The sequence below is a fragment of the Natrix helvetica genome, assembly GCF_964273705.1.
Source record: "Natrix helvetica genome assembly, chromosome: Z".
Taxonomy (NCBI): domain Eukaryota; kingdom Metazoa; phylum Chordata; class Lepidosauria; order Squamata; family Natricidae; genus Natrix; species Natrix helvetica.
Genome location: NC_138554.1, coordinates 140,588,058 through 140,615,627, shown reverse-complemented (window position 1 = coordinate 140,615,627; position 27,570 = coordinate 140,588,058). Strand labels below are relative to the sequence as shown.

The following is a 27,570-nucleotide window of genomic DNA, read 5'->3' as shown; positions in this document are numbered from 1 at the left end:
TTCAGAAAAAAAAAGGACTGTTTCAGGAATAAAGTACCCAGTCTGTATAGATGTTCTGAAGCGTTATCCGCATTTTGGGTAAGAAATAAAGACGCCTCGGACTTCCAATCCCAGAATTCTCAGCCGAGACGATGCCTGGGAGGAACTCTGGGAATGGAAGTCCGCGCTATTCTTGAGGGCTCAAACTGGGGGGGGGGGGGGAAACTGAAATGTTTTCAGCGCGCGTGCGCACTTCAGAAAAAATAAAGGCCTCGGGAAAGAAAAAACGCCTCAGTTTAGGGAGTGCTCGCCTCTATCCCACCCCGCTAAACCAGAATCCTTCTTTCCCCTCCGCCGAAATTCCGATTAAAAAGAGCGGGGGGGGAGGACGCCTCAGGGAGACGCTCGACTACGATTCCCGTCGTCCTTTTCGCGCTCCCCCCTCCTAATCGTCGGCCATCTTGTCCCCGCGAAAGCCGGGATTCGCCACCTTCTCCAAAACCGGCCCGGAGAGTCCCGCCTTTTCCGGCCCAGCCACTTCCGATGCTGCGGGAATGTAGCGGAGCCGACGGCTGAGGAGAATCGCCGGAGCGGAGAAGCTCGAAAGCGGTCACGACGAGGCCTGACGCGGCAAAGCCCAGCTAGGTGAGGCCGAGACTTCTCTCCAGGAGCCGGCGTTGTAAGCCCCGAAGGCCGTCGGATCTCTCCTTTTTCTACCGGGAGGGGGGGAGATTCGTACTACAAAGCCCATGGTCCCCTGCCATCCCCTCTTGAAGTGGGGGGGCGCTCATTTTTCCCCACCATCCCTTCGTTACCTCACGACGCCCATCTTCCCCAGCCGGACAGAACGAACAATTGGGGGTGGGTATTGTTGTGGATCTCTTGCTTGAGATGGAGTTGGACTAGATGACCTCTGAGGTCCCTTCCAACGCTGTTATTCTCTAACTCTGTAAAGGTCTGCTGGAGCAGGGGGGGGTTCGACTAGAGGAAATCCCAAGTCCTCTAGACCTGCCAGTTCTGTCATTCTGTAAAGGTCTCCTGCTTGATTGGGGTCGGACTAGATGACCTCTGAGGCCCCTTCCAAGCCTGTGATTCTAGATAAGGGTCTGCTGTAAGGGAGCAGTGGATTGGACTAGAACTAGAGGACCTCCGGGGTGTCTTCCAACGCTGCCCTTCTGTAAAGGTCTCCTGCTTGAGTGGGGTCAGACTAGATGATCTTCAAAGTCCCAACTCTTGGTTCTTTAAAGGTCTCCTGCTTGATTGGGGTTGGACTAGATGACCTCTGAGGTCCCTTCTGTGCAGATGTAAAACCAAATTGTTTAATCCTCACAATACAGAAAACAAGTCTGGTTTACAATTCAAAAGTTTATTTTGAAAGCGTTTGCAAAGGTGGCCACCAAGTCTCCTCTCAAGTGGATGGAGTACAAGGAGAGCAAAGAATAACATTCAAACAATACATTTTATACTCTCTACTCCTAAGAAACTCTCCCCCTCCTACTCATTCATTTAAGTCATTGCTTTCGTCATTCCATACTGCAGAGGGTCAACTTGACAGTTTCTTGAGGGGCCCCTATCTCTTATTTGGGTCTTTCTGGTGCCTTTTCGTCTGAGCAGGTGGCTTCCTATCTAACTTGAACGTGAGACGCCTGTAAACTGCTTGGAATAACACAGGTTATCTTGTCCTGTTTACTGAACACATTTTGTGGTTAGCCAAAGCAAAGTAACTTATTACGCATTTTAGGCAAGAATATAATGGCTTAACATTTAACATTGAATACAAAGGTAACATTTTAACATTTTATAAAAGAGTAACTTAATATCATTTCCTTCACTTCCAACTGTCCTTTTGTAAGGGTCTCCTGTTTGTTTGAGCAGGGGGTTGGATTAGATCAGGGGTGTCCAAACTTGGCAACTTTAAGACTTATGGACTTCAACTCCCAGAATTCCCCAGCCAGCTGGCTGGGGAATTCTGGGAGTTGAAGTCCACAAGTCTTAAAGTTGCCAAGTTTGGACACCCCTGGATTAGATAGTAGAATGATGGTTTGTTTGGTTTCTTGTTTTACAGACTAGGGTTTTCATTATTTTTAATTTTGCTGCTGGGGAGACAGTCAGATAATTGTAGACTGAGGTCAGTCAACATAGTCCTCTAACAATCCCAGCATATTGTACTGTTTAGTTTAGAGAACCTAGTAAAGGAAGCCCCAAATAGTTGAAAAAAAATAGAGATTCAGATAGAAAGAGGTTTAGAGAGAGGATGAATGGATAGGAAATAGATTAAATTGTAGATGAGAGAGAGAGATGATAGAACAAAGATGGTTTAGATAGATTAGGTGATTGAAAGAGATAATAGATAGACATTCTGATAGAAGATAGATTATGGATGGAGATGTTAGAAAGGATAGATACAGAAAGAAGAGATTAAATGGTAGAAGTAAGAGAAATGTTACATTAGATAGATGACATGATTGAAAGATAATAGTTAATAAAGAGTAGATGATAGATAGATAGATAGATAGATGATAGATAGATAGATAGATGATAGATAAGAAAGAGGATTGATACATAGAAAGAAGAGATTAAATCGGGTGTCAAACTTGCGTCGTCACGTGACTTAACCCCCCTCACTTAGCTGGGCATGAGCATAGTCAGCCTGTGATGTATCTGGGCGGCAACTTTGACACCCCTGGATTAATTGATAGATATATGAGAGAGAGAAAGAGAGAGAGATGATAGAAGATAGATTAGATGGATTGGATGATAGATGATTGAAAGAGATAATAGTTAATAAAGAGATAGATAGATAGATGATGGATGGATGGAGATAGATAGACAGGTGTGTGTGTATATATGTGTTTATGTTTATATGTTTACATCTCTGTGTACATAGTCACACACATCTGCCACCCATCTGCCTCTCCAAAGCACCTCTGGGCAGCTTATCTGGGTTTCCATCCATGCCTTGTAATCCAGGTTTTGGTCTCGGAAAGTCACCCTGGGATTGACAGGAACCAGTCCTGCCACCTAAACCTTCTTTCCTTCCTCCCTGGGGTATAGTCAGTTGCCTTCATAAGTTGTGGGAACGCTGCCAAGGGTGGTACATTGGGACCTCCGCTTTGGTACGTGAAGCTTGCCCTGTTTTGCAATGTTTCTCGTTGCCGTGCTTAACACTGCAGTTGTTTAACATCCACGAGTGGCTTTCAGTTAGATTTAGAGAGAAAAGTGTTTCAGGGCCCTTGTAATTTTGAGCCGTTGCTAAATGAATTATCATAAGTTGAGGCCTAACCGTACACGCCCATTGCCAAGCATCTGAATTTCAATTGCGTGACCACGGGGATGCTACGACGGTCGTAAATGCGAATAACTGTCATAAGACCCGTTTATCGGTGGCATTGTAACTCTGAGCAGTCACTAAGAGAACGGTTGTAAATCGAGGTACCTAGCTTGTTTCTCTGCTGGTCAATGTTTACTTTTTAGCTCAAAAGTTTCCACCATTTCTGCTCAAACCGCCTTTAAAATTTGTAAGTAAAGCATTTTATCCTTATTTGTCCCTTTTTTTGAAGTTGCATCGCTGGTGGGGTTTTTTTTAAAATTTCTATTTCTGGCCTTTAATTGTTGGGTTGCCAAAATAAAAATAGCTATAAAGTCTTTTCCTCTAATTTTACTTTTTTGTGTGTGGGTTTTTATTTCTCTTTTCAACTACAGAGGCCAGCTCTGCCTTAAATCTCTTGATTGTAATTTGATGTATTTAGCTCCCCGATGGGAATTTAACTGGCTGCCACATTGAGATGATATTTGCTTGGAGTCAATCTGTTTTATGCAGAAACCATACCATTTTTCTTCAGGGAGTCCTCGACTTCACAATGACTCATTTAGTGACAACACAAAATTCCAACAGCAATGAAAACTGTGACATTTTTCACACTTAACAACTGTCGCAGCAATCCCCAGGCTCCCCCGATCGAAATCCAGATGCTTGGTCACCGACTGATATGATGGTTTCAACGTCTTTTGGGGGTGGGGGTGGGGGTCATGTGATCCCACCTTTTTTGCAACCTTCAGATACCTCATTTTAACAACTCGCTTGGATTCCCTGAACAACAGTGGCCAGAAATGCAAAATGGGGCAGAACTCCCTGAAGGAATGTTTCCCTTAGCAACAGAAATTTTGGGTCTCCGTTGCGGTCGTAAGTCCAGGACAGCCTCTTGTAGAAACCATGGAATTTTTACGTTTTAAATCTCCAAAATTATAAGGAAACTTGAGTGGATATTCATGCAGGATGAGGCATTTTAATCTTACTATATTTTTCTCCTCATCTTTCTGTAGTCCTTAATGGAGCCCCAAACTTATGTTGTTAAGTGAAACATTAGCTAAGGGAGTTTTGCCCCGTTCAGCGATCTTTCTGGCCACGGTTGTTAAGTGAATCTCTGCAGTTTGTCAGTGAAAATTGGTCCTAAATTTCTTTTTTTCTGTGCTGATGCAGCTTTGAGCCGTCATTAAAAGAATGACCGTAAGTCAAGGACTTCCTGTGGAGAAACCACAATGTTGGTTTTTTTTAGTTTAATATCCAAAACTGTAAGGAAGGAAACTTGAGTTGGGCATTCAAGCGGGATCTTAACTTTTTAATTTTCCTATAATTCACCCCCCCCACCTCCCAATCTTTATGTAACTCAGATATTCTGGTACTTCAGAAAGGTAATTGTGATCTCAGAACTCTGTCACTAAGTGACACGGTCGAAGACTAAACAACCTCAGTGCGAGGAGGGAGAGGGGTTTGTAGAGAGGAGGAGGACTGTGGGGTCCTTGGTGATCTCTGAGTTTGGTGGTTTCTTTGCAGACGTTTCATGACCCAACTAGGGAACATCATCTGGTCTAGAAGGAAGAGGATGTTGCTCTCAATTTATATACCATCCCTTCTAGCACTGATGATGTTCCCTACTTGGGTCATGAAACATCTGCAAAAAAACCACCAAACTCAGAGAGCAGTCTTCCTCCAGATAACAGAGTTGGAAGGGACCTTGGAGGTCTGCTAGTCCAACCCATTGCTCAAGCAGGAGAACCTTCCCCCCCCCTCTGAAAATCTCACTTCCTTCTGGCACTGATGATGTTACCTAGTTGGGCAAGGAGATGTCTGCAAGAAAACCACCCAGCTCAGAGAGCATCCAGGACCCCATAGTCCTCCTGTCTCCTTTCCTCTCCTCCTCCTCTCTCCCTTCTGGCACTGATGATGTTACCTAGTTGGGTCACGAGACATCTGCAAGAAAACCGCCCAGCTCAGAGACTGAGGAGCCCACTGGAGCAAGGAGCTTCCCAATCTCTTTTATCAGAAGTGATTTTAAAAAGAAACCTTTCCTGGGCGAGGACAAGGAAGGACGGGCGGGGGCCTCCGGTAACCTCAGAAGCAGCCCAGCTGGCTCGCACTAAACACATTTCCTATTTTGCTCCAGGTGGAAAGGTGTGCCAGGCCTCTCCCCAAAAATGGCTGTTTCCTTCATCCGGACAGGTGTGTCCTGGTAGAAGACAAAGTGTCCCAGATAGCAGAAGAGTTGGTTCAGAAGAGATTGGGCAACTATTTGTTTGAAATGGTGTCAGGTTTCCCACTTGAGGAGCGTGTTGAAGACCTCCAAGGTCCCTTCCATTCCTGTTACTAGGGGGGGGGGGGAGGAGAAATAGAGAGAGGCGGGTCTCTAGCCTGAGCAGGAGGCTGGACTAGAAGACCTCCAAGGTCCCTTCTAACTGTTATCTGGAGGAGGACTGTGGGGTTCTTGGTGCTCTCTGAGCTTCTTGGCTTCCTTGCAGAAGTTTCATGACCCAACTACATAATATCATCAGTGTTAGCAGTAAGAGGTGTTTGTGGAGAGGAGGAGGGGAAGGCTTTCCTGCTTGAGAAGGGGACTGGACTAGAAGACCTCTGAGGTCCCTTCCAACCCTGTTATTTTATTATTCTGTCTCCTGCTTCAGCAGAGGGTTGGACTAGAACAGGGGTGTCGAACTCGAGGTCTGGGGGCCGGATCTTAGGTCTTAGGCCAGTGCTGAGATCTGGCCCCAGGGCCCACCCGGGAAACAGCAAAGGGCCCTCTCACAGTAACCTCTACCAGCAAAAAGGGAGTCTGGGGGAGACCGCATGCAGCCCTCCCCAGCTCCATTTTCGGCGGCATAGGGCTGCAGGAGTCCGTCATGGCCAAACCCAGAGCCCCGGAGGGCTGCCCTGGTCGAAAATAGAGCCTCAGTGAGTGGCATCGTGCTGGCCACCCCAACCCTGGCCATGCCCCCCTCCGGCCCCCCTGAGGCAACCCTCATGTGGTTCTCAATGAAATCGAGTTTGACACCCCTGGACTAGAAGACCTCCAAGGTCCTTTCCCTCTCTGTCACTCTGTGCCATTTCAACTTCCCCCGTTCGTTAGCCTCAGTGTTCCTCCCCACCAACCCCCCCCCCCAAACCCTCAATCTGCAACTCATCCTTTCCAGGAAGAGACGTGCTCACTTCTCTGAACTGTGCAGAGGGTCCTCAACTTACGACCGCAGTTGAGCCCGATATTTCTATCGCTAACAGAGACACTTGTGAGTGAAACTTCGCCCTGTTTTACGACCTGTGTCGCCACCATTGTTAAGTGAATCCTGTAGTTGTTAAAATGAGTCACACAGTTCAGTGAATCTGACTTCCCCCTTGACTTGGCTCCTTGGAGCTTTGCTCTGTTCAACAACTGCTCCTACTGCCGTTGTTAAGTGAATCTCTGTGGTCGTTAAGCCAATCTGGTTCTCTACTCCTCCGAAGAAGGTCGTGAAAAGGGGATCACGGTTGCCGTTTGCTAAACAAACTAAAGGACTACCGAGGGGATGGATAATAATTTTGCAACTCAGCTGTGTTGTTGTGTACTGTGGGTTCCCCTTCTGGACGCCTCCCTGATTGTGCAGCCTCTTGTGAAATGTAGTTGCCGGGACAGGAATGGTGTCATGTGGGTTGTGTAACACAAAGAAAACCCACAGCACAACACAATTTGAACTTTAAGGGTTCAAGTGGGGGGGGTGGCGGAGGGGAGATTATAGTCCATTATAATCTATTTGGGGAAATTTGTTACGATGCATTTTTAAATCAGTTGCTGCTTTTTTAAACCCTTTTTGAAGAAAAAAAATGGAGAATGCGGAATTCAAAACTATTTTTTTCTAAAAAAGAATAATAACACAAAAATATGTAAAATATATATAAAGTACAAAATATATAATATATGCTTTGTATATATACTATAATATATATGTGTTGTATTTGTACTGATAAATAAATAAAGGGAGACTAGTATAGATCTATATATATATATACACATATATATATATATATATATACACATATTCCCTGTGTGTGTGTGTGATAAAACAAAAATATATAAAATTGTGTGTGTATAATAGGATAGTAATGTAAAAAAATTATAAAATATATAATACCAAATATATAGTTTGTATACATAATATGTTTGTTGTTAGTTAGTTAGTTATGTAGTCTTGTCCAACCCATCGCAACCCCATGGACAACGTCCCTCCAGGCCTTCCTGTCCTCTACCATCCTCTGGAGCCCATTGAAGCTCACGCTGACTGCTTCTTGGGTGACTCCATCCAGCCACCTCCTTCTCTACCATCCCCTTCTTCTTCTTTTGCCCTCCATCCTTCCCAGCATGAGGCTCTTCTCCAGGGAGTCCTTCTTCCTTCTCATTAGGTGGCCAAAGTCTTTGAGTTTCCTCTTCAGGATCTGGCCTCCTAAAGAGCAGCCAGGGTGGATCTCCTCTGGGACTGACCGGTTGGATGGCCTTGCAGTCCAAGGGACTCAATGCAGGAGTCTTCTCCAGCACCAGAGTTCAAAGGCCTCCATTCTTTGGCGCTCAGCCCTCCTTATGGTCCAACCTTCACAGCCATCCATGGCAACTGGGAAAACCATCACATTGATTGGCAGGGTGAAGTCTCAGCTTTTTAGGAGGCTACCTAGATTTGCCATCGCTTTCCTCCCCAGGAGCAAGCGTCTTTTAATTTCTTGGCTGCAGTCCCCATCTGCAGTGATCTTGGAGCCCAGGAAAGAAAAATCTGTCACTACCTCTGTTTCTTCCCCATCTATTTGCTAGGAATTGAGAGGGCCAGATGCCATGATCTTAACGTTGAGTTTCAAGCCACCTTTCGCGCTCTCCTCCTTCACCCGCATCAAGAGGCTCTTTAGTTCCTCTTCACTTTCTGCCATTAGAGTGGCATCATCTGCATATCTGAGGAGGTGGTTGATATTTCTCCTGGCAGTCTTAATTCCAACTTTTGATTCATCTTGCCCCGCCTTTCTCATGATGTGCTCTGCATATAAGTTAAATAGGCAGGGTGACAGTATACAGCCTTGCTGGACTCCTTTCCCAATTTTGAACCAAGCAGTGGCTCCGTGTCCAGTTCTCATTGTTGTGTATATGTTTGTATGTGTGTGTTTATAGGTGTCTAACCCTTAACCCTTCGTCCTCACGCTTAAGATCCTGGTAGTACAGATTCATTTCTCTTCAATCAATCATACAGTTTGTAGTGTACCTAGATTTGCAAAACAAGGGCAGAAAGGAATATTCCTGAACTTTGTTTTATGATTTATCTCATTGTTTGTGAGAAATTGTGTGAAAGCATCAATGCAGGGTATGTGAGCTCAGCTTGCAGAGTTTCGATTCATTGAATTGAGTTTACCAAAAATCTAAATATTGCAGAATATACAGCCTCATGCTACATAACTAAGCTCCATTTCATGCTGAATAAACTAAATTATTAATGTATCTTAAATAGAAAACCATCTTTAAATTTTTACTCCAAAAGCATTTTATTAAATTTGATAAAAAATTTAAAAAATCAATTTAAATAAAAAACATCAAATTTAAAAAATTATTTTTTTATTTTTAAAAATCAATTTTTATCCATCCTACCCTCAGTTGAATTCCTGAAATAATCCAAGTGGCTAGATCTCTTGAAATGGATGACAGTCAGTGTATTTTGGCTCTGTTTTATGACTTTACCACAGTTGCTCCGTGAATCCCTCCCATTAGTGACAAGGTCATTAAGTGAATCAGTCTTCCTGCTTGTCAGGAGGTCGCAAAAGGGGGTCGCCTGATCCCGGGAGGGGGGGGGGCTGCAACCCTCATAAATACAAGCCGGAACTCTTTATCGTGTGCCCATGGGGATGTCGCAAAGGCCGTTAACTGTGTAAAATTGCTCCTTTTTTTCCTTCTATCTTTGAACGATCCTAAAGGAATCCTCATAAGTGGGGGACTGTCTGTCTTTCCAGAAAATAGCCAAGCTGTTTCTGCGGCAGAGTGAGACCGATTTTGAAAATTGTTTTCTTTATTTTACTTTTATTTTTTGTAGGGAGAATTGGGGTGCTTTGAGGCCCCCCCTCCCCCCCAAAGCATTTTAGCTTTTGCACCAGTGCCTGCATGGTGACCCGATGGCATCCCGCAAAGGATCGGCCACCAGTCCTGGAAATGCGCCCGTTGGCAATGACCGAGACCGGGAAGACGTGGAGCTGGCTGAGCTTGGGCCCCTTTTAGAGGAGAAAGCCAATCCGGGAACGTCCCGTTCGGCTGACGTAAGTACGGATTTCCGCACCAGGGAGGTGGGAAAATCAAGCCATTAAGGTATGGATTGCTTGATTAATTCAAGGATTGAAGCTTCCTTGCAGACACCGCATGGAAGTTCACGGGAGACTGAAGGAGGGATGGAGGCCCACTGTGTTTGGGGTGAAGTGTTCCCTTGGGATTTGTCATTGCGGGCGGGGGGGGGAAGATAATCACCAATTCACCATAAAGAATGTTGAATGGTGACATTCATTTGGGGTATTGGTTTAAAATTCAGATTTATGAATTTAAAGGAAGGGAAGGAGAAAGGAAAGGAAAGGAAATGAAAAAAGGGAAGGGATGGAAAAAGAAGATAAGGAAAGGAATAAAAATGAAGGGAAGGGAAGAGGAAAGGAAACATGAATAAGGGAAGGAAGGAAGGATGGAGTGGGAAGTAAGAGGATGGAATGAAGGATGGAGGGGTAGGAGATAGGGAAGGAAGGAGGGAGAGGGAAGAAAAGAAATAGGAACGAAAAAGAAGGCAGAAAGAGAGCAAGGAAAAAGTAGGGGGGAGAGGGAGACAGCAGGAAGGAAAGAAAGGAAGGAAGAAGGAAAAAAGAGAGAAAGAAAGAAATTTCCCCTCCTTTGATCTAGGAACGCAATGATATATAGAACAAAAGTGCTTAAAAAGAACTTACTGAAAATTCAAAAAATTTAAAAATTAAAATTAAACCTTGGTGTTCTAGCTTGAAACAATTGATTTGGACGAAGTCTCCTAGCTGACAACTGAAGCCTGCAAACATCCTAAGAAATTCATAAAGATAGATAGATGGGAGGGAGGGAGGCAGAGAGGGTGTGTGTGTGTCTGAGTGAGAAATAGAAGATACAGATTATGAGAGATGATGAGATGGTAGGCAGGCAGGCAGAAAGAGAGAGAGAGAGAAAAGGACAGATTAGCAATAGATAGATAGATGGATGGACAGACAGAAAGGCAAGGATGCATAGATAGGGTAGAGGGATGGATAAGAGAGAGACAGACAGAAAGAGGGATGGATGGATAAGAGAGATTAGCGATAGAGAAATACAGTTGAGAGAAAGATGATAGAGATTATAATGGATGAGGGATGAGAGAGAAAGATGAGATGAGAGAGGGAGATAATAACATATAAGTAGGGGGAGATATATTTGTGTATGGAGAATCTTGCTCTGTTATTCACTTGGAGATCTGGCCATCAATATTTAACTGAGGTTTAAAAGCAATGAATTCTTGTAGTTGCCCTTGTGTGACATATGCGTGTTTGTCTGTTTTTTGCACTTCGCACCATTTTAAACATCTTTGTCTAAATTTCTCAGCAAGTACAAATCTCACAAACCCCAGTTGTGGAACCCCCGAGAACGTGAAATAAATCAAATTGCCTTCCAGTGCAAATCCCGGGATTTTGGCCTCCGTTCCTGGCTTGCTTTACGAGTCGCTGTGCTTGCATTTTAAACTTCTTTTCCTGCCCTAAAAAAATCCAGTTTTGCCAGGAGTGAGAGGGGGGGGGGGGATCTAAAAAAGGGGGGGGGAAAGTTCTTTCTTTGACATTTGACTTGCTGCCAATGTTTGCTAGTGTGAGTTGTTCCATCTTTGCTGAAGGAAGAAAGCACCTGGGCTGTAGATCTGATCCTCGATTTACAACCTCCTTTGAAACCACACTTTCTGTCGTTAAACAGTTATTCAGTAGGCGGTGCCTCGTTCTATGACCTTGTTTGCCGTGTTTGAATTGCTGCGGTTGTTGAGGGAACCAGGCGGTCGTTAAACAAGGCAATGGCAGTGAAAAAAGTGATTTTTGACTGGACCATCATGGCATTCCCTAGGGCAGGGGTGTCCAAACTTGGGAACTTTAAGACTTGTGGACTTCAACTCCCAGAATTCCCCAGCCAGCATGGCTGGCTGGGGAATTCTGGGAGTTGAAGTCCACAAGTCTTAGAGTTCCCAAGTTTGGACACCCCTGCCCTAGGGTCAAGTGATCAAGATTTCAGGGCTTGGCCACCGTCACATTTTTACGTAGCTCGTGCCATCCTGAGGTCAGGTGATTGCCATTTGCAACCTTCCCACCCAGCAAAGTTAAGAGACACACAATTCACTTATCAACTTCAGTCATTTGTTGAACAATCCTGCAATCAAGGGAAGGGAGGGGAGGGGAAAGAAGGGATTGGAATAGGAAGGGAGATTGGAATTGGACGAAAGGAAAGGAAGGAGATTGGAATTGGAAGAAGAGAAGGAAAGGAAAGAAGAAAATGGAAAGGAAGATTGTGTGATTTTAAAACATCCAAAATGTATGCTCATTAATTCGACCGAGAGCTCCGATGTAGAAAGAAAGATTTTATTTTATTATTTATTTATTATTCACACTTATAGACCGCCCCCTCTCCCGGGGAGGACTCGGGGCGGTGTACAGTCACTAAAATACGTTGTAAAATACATACATAAACAATTAAATTAATACTGGTGAAGGAGGTTGTGAGACTGTAATAGAATAATAAATATAATACGTTAAAAGCCTATAAAACCCCAAACCCAATTAAAATAAATAAATCCCGGGAGGTAAAACTAAGAAAGTGCCAGGCCAGCTGATTGAAATAGGTGAGTCTTTAACTTTTGCCGGAAGGAACGGAGGTCGGTGGTAGTTCGAATGTCTGGGGGGAGGTCATTCCAGAGGGTTGGGCCCATCACAGAGAAGGATCTACTCCTAGGTGTCGCCCGCTGGCATTGCCTAGCAGACGGCACCAGGAGGAGCCCCTCTCTGTGTGAGCGAATAGGTCGCAGGGACGTGTGTGGTAGGATGCGATCCTGCAGATAACTAGGTCCTCTGCCATGGAGCGCTTTAAAGATGGTAATTAACACCTTGAAACGCACCCGAAAGGCCACAGGTAGCCAGTGCAGCTCGCGCAGGAGAGGTGTTACGTGGGAGTAACGGGTCCTTCCCATAATAACCCGCGCGGCTGCGTTCTGAACTAGCTGCAGTCTCCGGATGCGTCCCAAGGGAAGCCCCATGTAGAGGGCATTGCAGTAGTCCAGGCGTGACGTCACCAGCGCATGAGTGACCGTGCGCAGGGCACTCCGGTCCAGTAGGGGGCGCAATTGGCGCACCAGGCGAACCTGGTGGAATGCCCCCCTTGCCACGGCTGCCACATGGTCCTCCATTGACAGCCGGGCATCAAGGAGGACGCCCAAATTGCGCGCCCGCTCCACAGGGGACAACTGTTCGCCCCCTATGGCCAGCGATGGAGTCAGCTGGCTGAACCGAGGTGCCGGCAACCACAGCCACTCGGTCTTGGAGGGGTTGAGTTTGAGTCTGTTGTCCCCCATCCAGACCCCGACGGCCTCCAAACACCGGGACATCACTTCGACAGCCTCGTTGGGGTGGTTTGGGGTTGAAATATACAGCTGAGTATCATCAGCGTAGAGATGGTATTCAACCCCAAAACCACGGATGATCTCACCCAGCGGCTTCACATATGCGTTGAACAGGAGAGGCGAGAGGACCGACCCCTGTGGCACCCCACAAGTGAGTGGCCTCAGGGACGACCTCTGTCCCCCTGTCAACACACATTGCTTCCGGTCGGAGAGGTAGGAGCCGAACCACCGCAAAACGGTGCCTCCGACTCCCATCCCCTCCAACCGGCGCAATAGGATACCATGGTCGATGGTATCAAAAGCCGCCGAGAGGTCTAATAGGACCAGGATAGAGGAGCAACCCCTATCTCTGGCCCTCCAGAGATCATCGACCAACGCGACCAAGGCTGTCTCGGTGCTGTGCCCGGGTCGGAAGCCGGACTGGCGTGGGTCTAGATAATCGGATTCGTCTAGGTGTCGCGGGAGCTGCTGCGCCACCACATTCTCAACAACCTTCGCCACGAAGGGGAGGTTGGAGACTGGACGATAGTTAGCTAGCTCCATTGGGTCGAGCGAAGGCCTCTTGAGCAAGGGTCTCACCACCGCCTCTTTCAAGGCGGTTGGTAAGTATCCCTCACCCAGTGATGCGCTCACCAGGCCCAGGAGCCAGCCTCGTGTCACCTCCCAGGCTGCCAGTGCCAGCCAGGAGGGGCACGGGTCCGTTAAACAAGTGGTGGGTCGCAGCCGTCCACGCAACCTGTCCAAATCCTCGGGGGCAACAGAGTCAAAGAGTCAAAGAAAGAAGAGGTTGATTGAAGTGCGTGTGCAAAGGCAGCCCCCCCCCCTTCCCAAGTTGGATTGAGATCGTGGAGCCTTTCAGGTTTCACACAAGGCATTCAGACATGTTCCACACAACATGCACCACGCCTAAGATCCCCTGTTACATGACAATCCCTTACGTTCTGTGTCCATGAGAAACACCCTGACCCCCTGCCTGGTTACAAGAGGATCCGCCTTATCTTGTCTTTTGCAATTTGTCCGGCGCCTGGGCTTATTTCCATGAACGTCCGGGTCGCCCTGACACACACACACACGCGGAGTGATGAGCTCTTGGTGGTTTGTGGGTTTGGCTTGGCCTTGGTGGTGAGGCTGGCACTGAGGGCCATGGACTCAAAGGGTTTCAGGATTCTTCTGATGCTTCCGATAAAGGAGCAACTTTCCATCCATTCTCCGAAGATGAAAAGGAAAGGAAAGAGATGGAGAGAGAGAGAAGGAAGGATAGAGGGAAGGTAGGGTGGAGACGAAAGAAAAAGAAGGAAGGAGAAAGGGAAGGATGGATAGAGAGAAGGAAGAAAAAAGAAAAGGAAGAGTACAAGGGAGAGGAAATGGAGAGAGAAAAAAGGAAAGAAAGAAAGAAAGAAAGAAAGAAAGAAAGAAAGAAAGAAAGAAAGAAAGAAAGAAAGATTGACATTTCTGAGCAAGCACAAACCTTGCAAAAACCAGCTGCCACATCCCGAAAAACAGAATTAAATCCAAGTCCCAACTGGGCTCATACATCTACTCCTTGGCTTAAGGACCACAACTGACCCCAAATTTTTGCGCCTAAGCAAAACATTTGTTAAGTGAACTTTGTCCCATTTTACGACCTTTCTTGCCCCAATGTTAAGTGAATCAGCTTCAGTTCATAAATTAATCATGTGGTCGCTAAGTGAATCTGGCTTCCTCATGGGCTTTGCAGGTCAGAAGGTCATAAAAGGGGATTGCCTGATCCCGGGAAACTACCACCGTCATAATTATGAGTCAGTTGCCAAGCCTCACAATTTTGACTCTGGGGATGCTGCAATAGTCATAAGTGCAAAAAATGGTCATAAATCGCTTTTTTCAATCCCGTTATAACTTTGAATGGCCACTAAGCAAGCGGTTGTAAGTCAATGACTACCTGCATAGTGTTTTTTCAACTGATCAACCCGGAGGGGCTGCCGAGTTTGCACAGCTCCGGGTTCAAGAGAGCATCCCGAGAGCCCTTTCATCGGACATTCACGCCTCCGTGGTCTCTTTTTCTCTCCCTAGAACCCGTGTCAGCCATGCCCAGCTACTCAGGAGGAAGAGGAGGAGGAAGTAAGGGTCTTGACCCTCCCCTTGCAAGCCCACCATGCCATGGAGAAGATGGAGGAATTCGTCTACAAGGTAATTCGGTTGCCCGTTGTCTGAAGCGGAGGAAGGAGAGAGTCATGTTCCCGCAGGAATCGTCGAGCGTTTCTCGCGAGAAAAGATTGAGCGCAGAGCAGCATCAAAGGAAGGAGGGATTGTGAGGAATTCCACTGGACCAGGGGTGTGAAACTCAATTTCATTGAGGGCCAGATCAGCATTGTGGTTGTCTTCCGGGGAGGTTGGGGGGGGGGGGGAATGGGCGTGGCCAGGGTGCTCACAGCCAACTGGGCGTGGCCAACTTGATGTCACACGCACACACGTGGGAAAGGCCCGAGATGCTGGTTTGGGCACAGCACTGATCTGAAATCTTGTGGCATCCATGCCTGGATGGGGTGGGCCAGGCTAAGGCGGCACTGGCCCAACACGCATGCACGCCTGGAGAGCTGGAGAAACACCAGGCCTACGAGGTAGGCCGAGCCTACGCGTGTCCTTGGTGAAAATAACCAGGTTTTTGTGCGTCGCAGGTCTGGGAAGGCCGGTGGCGGGTGATCCCCTACGACGTGCTGCCTGATTGGCTGAAGGACAATGATTACCTGCTTCACGGACACCGCCCGCCCATGCCGTCGTTCCGTGCCTGTTTCAAAAGCATCTTTCGCATCCACACCGAGACTGGCAACATCTGGACCCACCTGCTCGGTGAGACCGGCCATTGTTTCCACAAAGCGAGGACTAAAAAAAAAAAACACACACCAAAAATAAATTCCATTCTTCCCTTTCTTTTCCTTTGTCAGTCCAAAATCTAGGAATTTAATCCAGCCAAGATCCCAGTTCGAATCTTGCCTTGGGAAAGGCCTTTTCATCCGGGCTGGATGAAAGAAGAAGAACAAACGAGAAAGAGATCTTTTCTGATCTAGATGAAGCTGCATCCCAATTATGGGGGATTTTTTTTAAAATTTAAGCGAATCATGGTCGCTAAGCGAATCTTGCTACCCTCATTGATTTTGCTTGTTGGGATATTGCAGACGGTGAACATGTAATGGCGGGCGGGCCACAACCCTGGTAAATATACCCTGAATTTTGATCTTGTGACCATAGGGATGTCTGGTGGTCGTAACAGTGAGGACTGATCGTCAGTCATGTTTTGCCCTACCGTTGTAACTTCAAATGGTTGTTAAATGAACACAGGTTGTCCTTGAGTTACAATAGTTCGTTTACCAACTGTTCTACGTTACAAGGGCACTGAAAAAAACGACTTATGACCGTTTTTCACACTTATGGCCATCCCAGGATCTCCATGGTGAACATTCAAATACTTGGCAACCGATTCATAATTACGATGGTAGCTCAGGGTTACGTGATCCCCTTTTGCAGTCTTCTGATAAGCAACATCAACTGGGCTACCCAGTTTCACTTAATGACCATGTTACTAACTTAACAACCATGGCTAAAAAGGTAGTAAAACTCAATAACTGTCTCACTCAATTGTGGTCGTAAGTCGAGGACTAGATATAAATAACAGATGGTTCCCTTAACAACGGGGGACATTGCCTTAAACGACCACTACAAAATCATGAAATTGGGTCAGTCACAGGGGCGATCTGCTTTACGACTGCCACACCTTTACAACCGTAATAAGCACATTCTGTTATGGTTGTAAACTGAGGACTATTTTTAATTTAAACGGGCACCATGTTGTCTGGATTTCACACAAAACACAAATTTTATGGTGCCCTATTGAGTCCTGTTGTGTTTATCTTCCTTTTTTTGTAACACACTATTGCATTAGAGACACACACACACACACACACACACAGCCTTGAGCCTTAGGGATTGAAGCATTGGGCTGGTCGCAGGGCGCCTGACCCGGCACGGAGCGTATGTGGGGGTGGGGATTACTGGCTTTGGAGTCTGCCGGCGTTAAGCTGCTCCTGGCCGAAGGAAGTCACCTTGACTTCACATTCATTGTGGTGGTGATTATTTCATCAGGGGGCTTATTCCTCCTTGTCAACGGTCCTCGACTTACGACCATTCATTTTAGGACACGGCTGAAAAAGTGACTTGGGATGGGTCCTCGCACATACGTCTGTTTATTAAAGTTTTATCCACCCTTAATTATTTTCAAAGTGATTCAAGGCAGCGAACGTCCCTAATGCTCCTTCCTCCTCCCCCCCCCCAAAAAAAACAACAGCAACCTTGTGAGGTGGGTTGGGCTGAGAGAGAGAGAGAGAGTGGGGGTGGGGTGGGGTGGGGGGGACTGGCCCAAAGTCACCCAGCTGCCTTTGCTGCCTAAGGTGGGACTAGAACTCCCCGTCTCCTGGTGATTGGCCCAAAGTCACCTCTCCCTAACCCTCCCTCTTCCCCAACAGGCTTCGTCCTCTTCCTGTGTCTCGGGGTGCTGACCATGCTGCGCCCCAACATGTACTTCCTGGCGCCCCTGCAGGAGAAGGTGGTTTTCGGGATGTTCTTCCTGGGCGCTGTGCTGTGCCTCAGCTTCTCCTGGCTCTTCCACACCGTCTACTGTCATTCGGAGAAGGTCTCGCGCACGTTCTCCAAGTGAGTCCGCCCACAGGCGCTTCCCTCGGCCCGCTTCTCGGGCTGCCTTTGTGTTTAGAGGAGGAGGTAGTCCCCGACTTATGACGGTTCACTTAGCGACCATTCCAATTCACAACGTCACTTGAAGGGGGCAGGAAGGCGACTCGGGACTGTGTTTCACACCTATGACCATGATGTCATCACAATTCAAATGCTTGCCAGCCGACTCGTACTTATGACCAATGTGGTGTCACGTGATCTCCTTTTGGCGACCTTCTCACAAGCCAAGTCAAATGGGAAGCTGGAGTCACTTAATGACCATGTGACACATTGAACAACAGCAGTAGTTCACTTAACGATGGGGCAGAAAGGTCGTAAAATGGAACAAAAGTAACAGCTGTCTTGGTTAGCAACGTCAATCTTGGGCTCGATTGTGGTCCTGAGTCAAGGCCTGGCTGTGAATAGGTGCCACTTGCCAAGCAGAATGATGTGATGGTCATAAGTGCGAGGACCCGGCAGACTTACAGACAGTCCTTGACTTATGACCAGAAGTGGGAGTGAATTTCCATTGTTAATCAAGGCAGCTATGAATTGGGTGGTTATTGGTTTTTTGCCTCGGTTGTTTTGCGAATCTCTGAAGTTGTTAAGTGAGTTCCCTTGCCATTAAGCGTATCCTGCTTCCCCCATGGGCAGCTGGTCAGAAGCTGGCAGGGAAGGCCGTAGAACCACAGACCCGGGTCCCTGGGGTGTTGCAACCGTCATAAATATGATCCATCTGCTCAGTGCTGGAGATTTTTGATCACAGGACTTTCGTACGTTTTGAGCACCAGTGGCAAATCCTTTTTTTTAAAGTACGGCTGGTCCTTGACTTAACGACCGCAATTGAGCCCAATTTTTTGTTGCTGAGAGAGACATTGGTTGAATTAATTTTACCCTCTTTTATGACCTTCCCTGCCACTCTCATTTAAGTGAATCATTGCCATTGATAAGTTAGTCACACGGTTGTTAAGTGAAATATCCTCCCCCATTGCTTGTCAAAAGGTCGCAAATGTGGATCACGTGACTCCTGGAATTGTGACCAAGGTAAGTATGAGTCAATTGCTCACATGACCATGGTCATAAGTGTGAAAATCGCTCATAACTCAAAAAAATGGTCATAGTGTGAAAAATGGTCATAACTCACATTTTTCAGTGCCTCACATTTTTTTAGTGACCGAAGGGAAACTAAATGAACTTTTGCAAGTCAAGATGACACCCTGAGCCAGAGATGTATAAACAGCACAAAAATCCCACCTTAAAAACACAGAGTAATCGACAGACGGCCAGAGTGGCACCCCAAAATAACGGATGTTCTTAACTGAACATTTCTTTAGTGAGTTTTGTCCCCATGTTATGAAGTTTCTTGCCGCGATTGTTAAGGGAATCCCTGTGGTTGTTAAGGGAACCTGTCAGAATAAGTGAAAATTGGAAAAGGGTCCTCGGAGGTCATCTAGTCCAACCCCTTTGAACAGTCACTAAAGGCACTGTTGTAAGTCCGGGGCTCCTTGTACTGTTGCAGCCACCCGTGTTTGTTAAGCAAACGGTCGTCAGGCGAGGACGGCCTGTACTTTTATTTCTTTTTAACGGCGCTGAGCCTGCTCTCTCTCTCTCTCTCTCTCCGTTGTAGGCTGGACTACTCGGGAATCGCCCTGCTGATTATGGGGAGTTTCGTCCCGTGGCTTTACTACTCCTTCTACTGCTCGCCCCAGCCGCGACTCATCTACCTGTCCATCGTCTGCGTCCTGGGCATCTCCGCCATTATCGTGGCCCAGTGGGATCGCTTTGCCACCCCCAAGCACAGGCAGACCCGAGCAGGTACGGGCGCTGTTCCCACGGCCAGAATACCCCAGCCGGCATGCTTTCATTCGCGCGTTTTCTGCCTCACATACCGACTGACGTCTCTTTCTCTTCCCAGGGGTCTTCCTTGGGCTGGGCCTGAGCGGCGTGGTGCCCACCATGCACTTCACCATCGCCGAGGGCTTCGTCAAGGCCACCACGGTGGGCCAAATGGGGTGGTTCTTCCTGATGGCTGTAATGTACATCACCGGAGCCGGACTCTACGCGGCTCGTATTCCGGAAAGATTCTTCCCGGGCAAATTTGACATCTGGGTGAGGTTTTTTGGGGGGGAGGGGGGATGATTTTCACGGGCTGGAGGAGACAGTGATGGGACTTGTAGTTCAACCCATCTAGATGGGTTGAAAAAACCAGCAATATGGGTGGTCCTCATCTTATGATCAAAATGGAGCCCATAATGGATGTTCTTAAGTGAGAATTGGTTACGTGGGTTTTGTCCCATTTTATGACATTTCTTGCCATCGTTGTTAAGGGAGTCCCTGCAGTTGATCAGTTACTAACCTGGTCGTTAAGTGAATCTGGCTTTTTGTATCCGTGCCATTGCAAACTTCGAATGGGGCATCGGAACGTGTGGATCAGGTGACTGTGAGCGTAAGTGAAAAATCACTCATAGCTCTGAAAAATGGCCGTATGTGTGAAAAACAATCGTAACTGACTTTTTTCAGTGCTGTTTTAACTTTGAACGGTCACTAAATGAACTGTCGTAAGTTGAGAACTCCCTATAGAGATGACACCCCCTTGGCCAGAGGTACAAACAGCAGGAAAATCCTAGTCAAAACATACAGGGAGTCCTCATCTTACGACCACAATGGATCTCTTTAAGTGAGAATTTGTTCATTGAGTTTTTATCCCGTTTTACAACATTTCTTGCTGTGGTTGTTAAGAAAATCCCTGCAGGTAAATAGGTTGGTAACCTTTTGAATCAGAACAGAACAGATCCCAGCCACAGTATACAGGGAGTCCTTGACTTATGACAACAATGAAGCCCCAAATTTCTGCTGCTAAGCAAAATGGTTTTGAAGTTTTGCCCCATTTTACGACACATTTTTTAAGGAAATCACTGCAGTTGTTAAGTCAGTAACACGGTCATTAAACAAATCTGGCTTCCCCATTGACTACTGTTGTTAAGTTAGGAACATGGTTGTTAAGTGAATCTCATTTTGCTGGTCAGAAGGTGTCAAAAGTGGATGACACTCATGTGAAGGCCAGGACGCTGTGACCATCCTACGCATGAGTCAGTTGCCGAGCGTCCTTATTTTGATCACGTTGATCATGGGGCAATGGTCATAAGTGTGAAAAATGGTCAGTTTTTTCAATGACATCGTAACTTTCAACTGTTGCTAAATGAAATGTTGTAAATCAGGGACCACCCATACATAAATCAAAACTCTGCCCGTTTTTAGCGGGTCAGGAAACTCATCCGTCCCGTAAACAGGATAACATTTAGTGGTCTCAGCAACCAAGAAACGCGGTAGCTTAGGACATGGATCCCAACCCCTCAAACGCGCAGCCGGAACTTCAGATCAGGGATTAGGCAGGATACGGTAAAGTCGGGAGATGGGTACCTTTCAGTGAAACCGCGATACTCACCATCATGCTTCTTCCTGTCTCAACTGATTCTTTTGCCTTTTCTACAGTTCCAGTCCCATCAGATCTTCCATGTCTTGGTGGTGGCTGCGGCCTTCGTCCACTTCTATGGCGTCTCCAACCTGCAGGAGTTCCGGTACGGATTGGAAGGCGGCTGCACGGATGACTCGCTGCTCTAAGGATCACGGGAAACGGTTGCAAAAAGTTCCCGAAGGGCTTTTCTGGCAGACTTCGTCTTTCTCGACTTAAAACCTAAAGATAGCTTTTTTTTAAAAAAAATAGAAATGAAACTCAACACAACGTTGATAGCGCCTTGTGTTTGGCGCCTGGTGAGAAAGGAGAGCAGGGTAGCTTGTTCCTGAGGCTCCTCTGCATTCTTGACGAGACCGCGCACAGCTTGTCGGATTCCTCGTTTCTCGTCGGGAATGTCTTGCTCAGCAGCGATAGCTCCTACGAGGAATCCCTGGGCTATCCTGCCGACATTTGTCTTTCTCGACAAAATCATGTATGGCTAAAAGGAAAGTATTTAATATTTAAGAAGAAGCTTTACAAGCGAGGTGCTGCCCGCTGGCTTCTGGATCCTGACGTATCGTCGAGGGAGCTGCGAGACGGGCACAGGAAGGGATTTGGCGTTGCCGAGCTGTGACTTTTGGTGTGGAGGTGTCTGAAGCTGTGGATGATGGGGTGTTGGGGAATCGGGTCGAGGGAGGGGGTTGTCTCCAAGGTGTGTGCACGCATCTACTCAATCCAGAGTCTTAGCCTGGATATTTTGCTTCTGACGACACGGTCCTTTTGCTGGATTTTCCGTGTCCCATCCGATTCGCACGTGTTGATTTTCCCAATCAGCTACTTCGTCTTGCTGTGCCGAAGAAAGGGAGGAGGATTTGAAGGGGGTTGACTTTCTGGTTTGCAAACTATGCCGACAGATAAAAAGAGGTGGAGCAAAGTAATGGCAAGATTTTTGCTGAATTGACACAGATATAGAAAGTTGCCGTGTCTCATACTGCTTGGATCTAAGCGCACAGATGGTTGTGAGAGTGAATTATCCACCTGAACTGGTCTTCCCGGAGTAACCCTGATTGGTCTTACTCCTACTCCATCCAACTTTCTCACTTGTGCTTGGTGGTTTTCTCGCAGACGTTTCACGACCCTACTAGGGAACATCATCAGTGCTAAAAGGAAAAGGGGTTTGCTCTCTGTTTATATACAATCCCTTCTAGCACCGATGATGTTCCCTAGTTGGGTCGTGAAATGTTTGCGAAAAAAGGCCCAAGTTCAGAGAGCACCAAGGACCCCACCGTCCTCCTCCGTCTCCCCTTCCTCCCCCTCCTCAAATGCTCCTCTTCCTCCTCAAATCATGCTTCATTCTAGGACGGATGACGTTCCCTAGTTGAGTCCTGAAATGTATGCCTATAAAAGGGACCAAGCTCAGAGAGCACCAAGGACCCCACAGTTGTTCTCCGCTTTTTCCTCCTCTTCTGCTCTAGTACTGATGATGTTCCCCAGTTGGGTCATCAAACATCTGAGAAAACAAATGACATCAAAGAGGACCAAGGATCCCACAGTCCTCCTCATCCTCTGCACATACCATTCCCTTTTAGCACTGATGATGTTCCCTAATTGGGTCATAAAATGTCTCCGAGAAAACCAGCCAGCTCAGAGAGCACCAAGGACCTACTACAAATATTCTCATCATGTCAGTACTTTTTACTTGGCTTGTTCGGATGTTTCCTAGGGTGCCTCTTGTTTCCTGAAAGCTTGTTTCGGTTGGGTGCTACTGTTGTTCATTCCTTCTTCTGCATTTTACTCTAGGTTATGTGGGAGAGAGCCATGTCTGTTCTGTGTCCAAAATAAAGAATCCGATAGCCCCTTTTCCAACTCAACATATTTTATTAAAAAGTATCAGCTTTTGTGATCTCCAGAAAGCCGATGCCGTTCAATACAATTTGTGAGTTGGAAATAGTAAGAATGGCGTTATCCTTTCCATCTCCCAACGATTTCCTGATAGGACGAGTCCAGCTGTGAGTTTACTTCTTACCCCCTTTTTCAGCAAATAGTATCAGCTCTGCCCTCGTACAATCGTGGTGGCACGCACTGCATTATATAGACAGCAAAGTCCCTCTTGTTATTTTAGACGGATTACACAAATGAGATTAGGCTTGCCAGGCGTGGAAAGTACAAATCGGCCTATTCTGGCTTTGCACTTGCCAACTTGTCACCTTAAGCTCTCCAGCTTCTTGTGCTGAAGTTGCACTTTATTGTATGAAGGTCTGTTAGGAGTGTGCAAGGTTTTGGATGCAAACTGGAAAAGATGCTGTCGAATGCAGAAGGGTCACATTGTCCTGGCAAGAGAGGTAGCTGCTTTCATGAGCTTGGAACCAGTATAGTTTTTTTTTCCTTTTCTGTTTGTTTATTGGATTTATATGCCAGCTGTTCAGTTATAGCTGCTTTAATGAACATTAAAACCTTTTTGGATGTTGTAGCTGTTTAACAAGCTGCAAACCAGTGCTGGGTGGTTAAGATACAGCTGCTTTAATGGGCCTGGAACCAATGCAGGATTGAGATGTAGCTGCTTTCATAGGCTTTGAATTTGTGCTGGGGTGTTGAGGTGTAGGTGCTTTAATGAGCTTGGAACCAGTACATGTTGTTGAGATATGGTTACTTTAATGAGATTTTAAACAGTGTTGGGTGTTAAGATGTAGCAGTTAACAAGCTGCAAATCAGTGTTGAATTGTTAATATATAGCTGCTCTAATGGGCTTGGAACAGGTGCTGGGATTTTGAGATGTAGCTGTTTTAATGAGCTTCTAACCAGTGATGGGTTATTGCGATGTAGCTGCTTTTATGAGCTTGAAAGCAGGTGTTGAGACAGAAGTGCTTTAATGAGCTTTGAACTAGTGCTAGTTTATTGAGATACAGATGCTTTCATGAGCTTTTCATAGGCTTCAAATTTGTGCTGGGATGTTGAGATGTAGGTGTTTAATGAGCTTGGAAACAGCACAGGTTGCTGAGATCTAGTTACCTTAATGAGCATTAAAGCAATGCTGGATTCACTAAATGAACTCTTATATGTTTAAGACTACCAAGACTTCTCATTTAGTATTCCTTGTGGGATTGGAGAACGGAAGCAAAACAGATTTTGCCCTACCTCAACACTGCCTAAACCAGTTGTCAACTTGTCAGTCCTTCAGAGGACCATTTGCAGTCCACACAACTTGGCATTGTGTGGCTTTCTTCAAATCGAGCAACTTGAAAAAGCGTGGACTCCAATTCCCCTGCCGGCATGGGGAATTCTGGGAGTTGAATTCCTGACATGCTGGTTGGACAATTCTGGGAACAGAACACTGCACATTTTCCCACAGGGCAACCATCCGTTGTGGTGTCATTTCCTTTTGTGCGACAGATCAACACAAGAAACTTGATTTTTTTTCATGCTGATTTTTTTTAAAGTCCGCGGGACGGGCTGAGACCAAACAATTTGCATTTTTGCCCCAAATATCCTAATCTTTCCTAAAAATTTATCATCAACTTTTAGCGCTGATTATAAAAGCTCTCCACCCTCACCTCCCACCCCCCAGGAAGGACGTAAACTTCACAAGTCTAAGTCTTGGTCTTCTCTTTCGAAATTAAGCAATTAAAATTGGCTTTTAAAACAGTTCAAGTAGTCCTTGACTTTCAACCATTTATTTACCCACTATTTGAAGTTACTATTTGAAAAAAGTGATTTGCAGCTAATTCTTGCACATATGACCGGTCCTCGCACTTACAACTGTCACAGTATTTCATGTGGTCACATGATCAATCTCCAGGCACCTGGCAATGGGATGTATTTATGACGTGATTGCTATTTACTACCTTCCCAGCCACCTTCCAACAAGCATGGTGAATAAGGGAAAACTCAGTTTGCTTAACAACTGCATGATTCACTTAACAACCATGGCAAAATAAGGTAAAATTGGGTGTGACTCACTTAACAACCAACTTGCCTGGCAATGGGAAATTTCTAATCTGGGGTCCTTGGTGCGCTCTAGCAGACATTTCATGACAAAACTAGGTAACTATTCTGGCCAAGGTTTCCCGAGAGCCTGAAGCAAACTCCTGGTTCCGACAAAACCCCCTTTTATTAATTGACTCTTAATTCTGCTCCTTCACACCCCGCAAAGTCTTTCAAGGGAGGATTTACGGTCACAGACCTTCTCTGGCTTGGAGAGCTGCCAGGCCGAGATCTGCAAAACAAGGAGTCTTGGAGAGTCACGAACCAATTAAGCGAACTAATGGTCTCCTGCAAACTCCCCTCCCCTTTCGCTCCCCTTTTATTTCCTCTGGGAGGGGCCATTCATCGTCCACCTATGGCCTTACTCCCAAGTCGACCCCTGTTCTTTAGCTCTTCCCTTCCTCTGGCAGCTCTGCGCATGCGCACACTGGGAACAGGCTCCCGCTGTTCTTCTGCCCCACTGATGCCTGACACTGAAGGCAGCTGAGAACTGGCATAGGGCTCTGGCCCCCTCTCTGCCTCCGACACAGAGGCCTCCTCAGAGCCTTCCCCAGACTCCAGGACTGGCCCATCTTCCTCCCCAACCTCCTCACTGTCTTAGGCTGCTGGTGAGCCATGACAGTAGCATCATCAGTGCAATCCTATGAAAGTCAGATCCCAATTGTGGTTGTAAGTTGAGGACTGCTTAGCCTTGTTCTCTGGCCTTACCCACATCATGTTCGGTTTGGCTTTCAGAGTCAATCTTGGGAGCCAGGGATAAACAAAAGTTTTTAAATGGAGTTAATAAAATACAATGTCGCACAAGTTCCCAACCACAAACATGGAAAAGATACAAACAGGTGCTTAGTGGCAGGCAGGTTGCATCCATTTGCAGCCATGAAATGAAATGCCCAACAGAGTGGTCATCTTGGGTCTTCCTTTGGCCACCCAGCAAAGGTGGCTGCTGACTTTCCAAACATCAGGCGTGCACAAGTGCATGTTGGCATCCCCATGGCACACACAAACACACCCTCTTCAGCAGGAGAAGGCAGTGCCCAGAATAAATAGACCATTCGATCCTGTGCGTTTCTGGCCCTTTGCAGAAAACCATCTCATGCGGTCTAAAGAAAAGGGAGGAAAAAATTTGTTTGTAGCTTGCGGGAAAAGACGTGCAAATATTCTGCTAGACGTTTCTTGTGGAAATCGAAACCTGAACGGCTCTGCAGACGCTAGCTATACCGGCAGTCCTTCACTTACGACCATTCATTTATTGACCGACTTTAGGATGGCACTGAAACAACTGAGTTAACGTCTAGTTTTCACACTTACAACCATTGCATCATCCCCACAAACTAGCTCATTTTTATGACCCCATTTCCTAACCCTCCAACAAATAGAGTCAGTGGGGGAAAGCAAGATTCACTTAACGACCACATGCTTCAGTGAACAACCACACAGCTTTTGCAGTGATCATGACAACAGGTTGTAAAAAACTGCAAAGTTCACTTTAAAACAGCTTCCTTGGCTTAACCACAGGTTCAATTGTGGTCATAAGTCAAGTACCCCTTCTATAAAGGACCTGGATAGAAAGTTTACTGAAAATTATATTGTTAAGGCAACCTTCCCATCCATCCAGATGGCATTTTAAAAAAACATTACAGTGGGATTTTAAGGTAACAATTAGAGGGTAATAGAAGTAGTCAAACCTATCTAATAACTTGAGATATCAAGATATATATATATATATATTTATGAAAGAAACTAAAGTGATGGTGCAAAAATCTTATTAACACTTTGCGGTAACGATCGGGATAATGTGGATTATTATGTAGGTTTTAAATGTTCAATTATAAGAACAGATGCATTCGGCATTATTTCTTTCTTCTTTTTTGGACGGAGATGATGCCTTCGTAACAAAAGAACCTTTTTTTCTGCAGTTTATAAACTAGCCAAGATTGTAAAGTGATTTCTCAGCAATAAAAAAAAGCCCCTCTTTTTAAATTAAATTGCGTCTGCGGTCGATTCTTGTGACCTGTTGGCCGAGACTCGGTTCTGCCCAAGGAACGTCTGTTGGTGCAGTTAGTTACAAGAATTTCACGTCATCCCTGAGTTTAGAACTATTACTTCAGCAATCGTTCAAAATGAGAGCACCAAAAAAAAATGTAATTTACAACTCGTCCTCCTGCTTAGTTTCCTTTATAGTGCATCGCCTATAAACTATTTGTAGTGCTATCAACATGCAACAGTCCTCAATGTACAACAGATCATCTAATCACTGAAGTTACAACAATTGAAAAAAGTAACTTATGGCCATTTTTTCACACGGCTGTGGCAGCATCCCCAGAGTCACATGATAAAAAAAATTCAGATGCTTGGCATCTGACTCGCATTTATGACAGTTGTAGCGATCCCCTTTTGCAACCTTCTGACGACCAAATCGATGGGGAAAATAGAGTCACATGACAACCACATGGCAAACTTTACAACTGCGGGAATTCGCTTAAAAACTGGCAAGGAAGATTGTA

The 27,570-nt window shown here is 46.1% G+C and overlaps 1 protein-coding gene across 1 annotated transcript; it reads left to right on the top strand.

The window, feature by feature from the left end:
• The first annotated feature begins 109 nt into the window (after positions 1 to 109).
• Positions 110 to 27,051, top strand: LOC309381677 (adiponectin receptor protein 1). Its single transcript, XM_081932940.1, has 8 exons — positions 110 to 624; positions 9,343 to 9,562; positions 14,980 to 15,096; positions 15,585 to 15,756; positions 17,427 to 17,613; positions 19,259 to 19,446; positions 19,547 to 19,740; positions 21,124 to 27,051. The coding sequence occupies exons 2-8, from the start codon at positions 9,422 to 9,424 to the stop codon at positions 21,250 to 21,252; spliced, it is 1,128 nt and encodes a 375-aa protein (XP_081789066.1). The 5' UTR covers positions 110 to 624; positions 9,343 to 9,421; the 3' UTR covers positions 21,253 to 27,051.
• Positions 27,052 to 27,570: the final 519 nt, after the last annotated feature.

Coding starts and splice junctions, on each gene's coding strand:
- LOC309381677 (XM_081932940.1), top strand. CDS start 9,422: ATGGCATCCCGCAAAGGATCGGCCACCAGTCCTGGAAATGCGCCCGTT. Junction 15,097..15,584: donor TGGAGGAATTCGTCTACAAG/GTAATTCGGTTG, acceptor TGTGCGTCGCAG/GTCTGGGAAGGCCGGTGGCG. Junction 19,447..19,546: donor GCACAGGCAGACCCGAGCAG/GTACGGGCGCTG, acceptor TTCTCTTCCCAG/GGGTCTTCCTTGGGCTGGGC.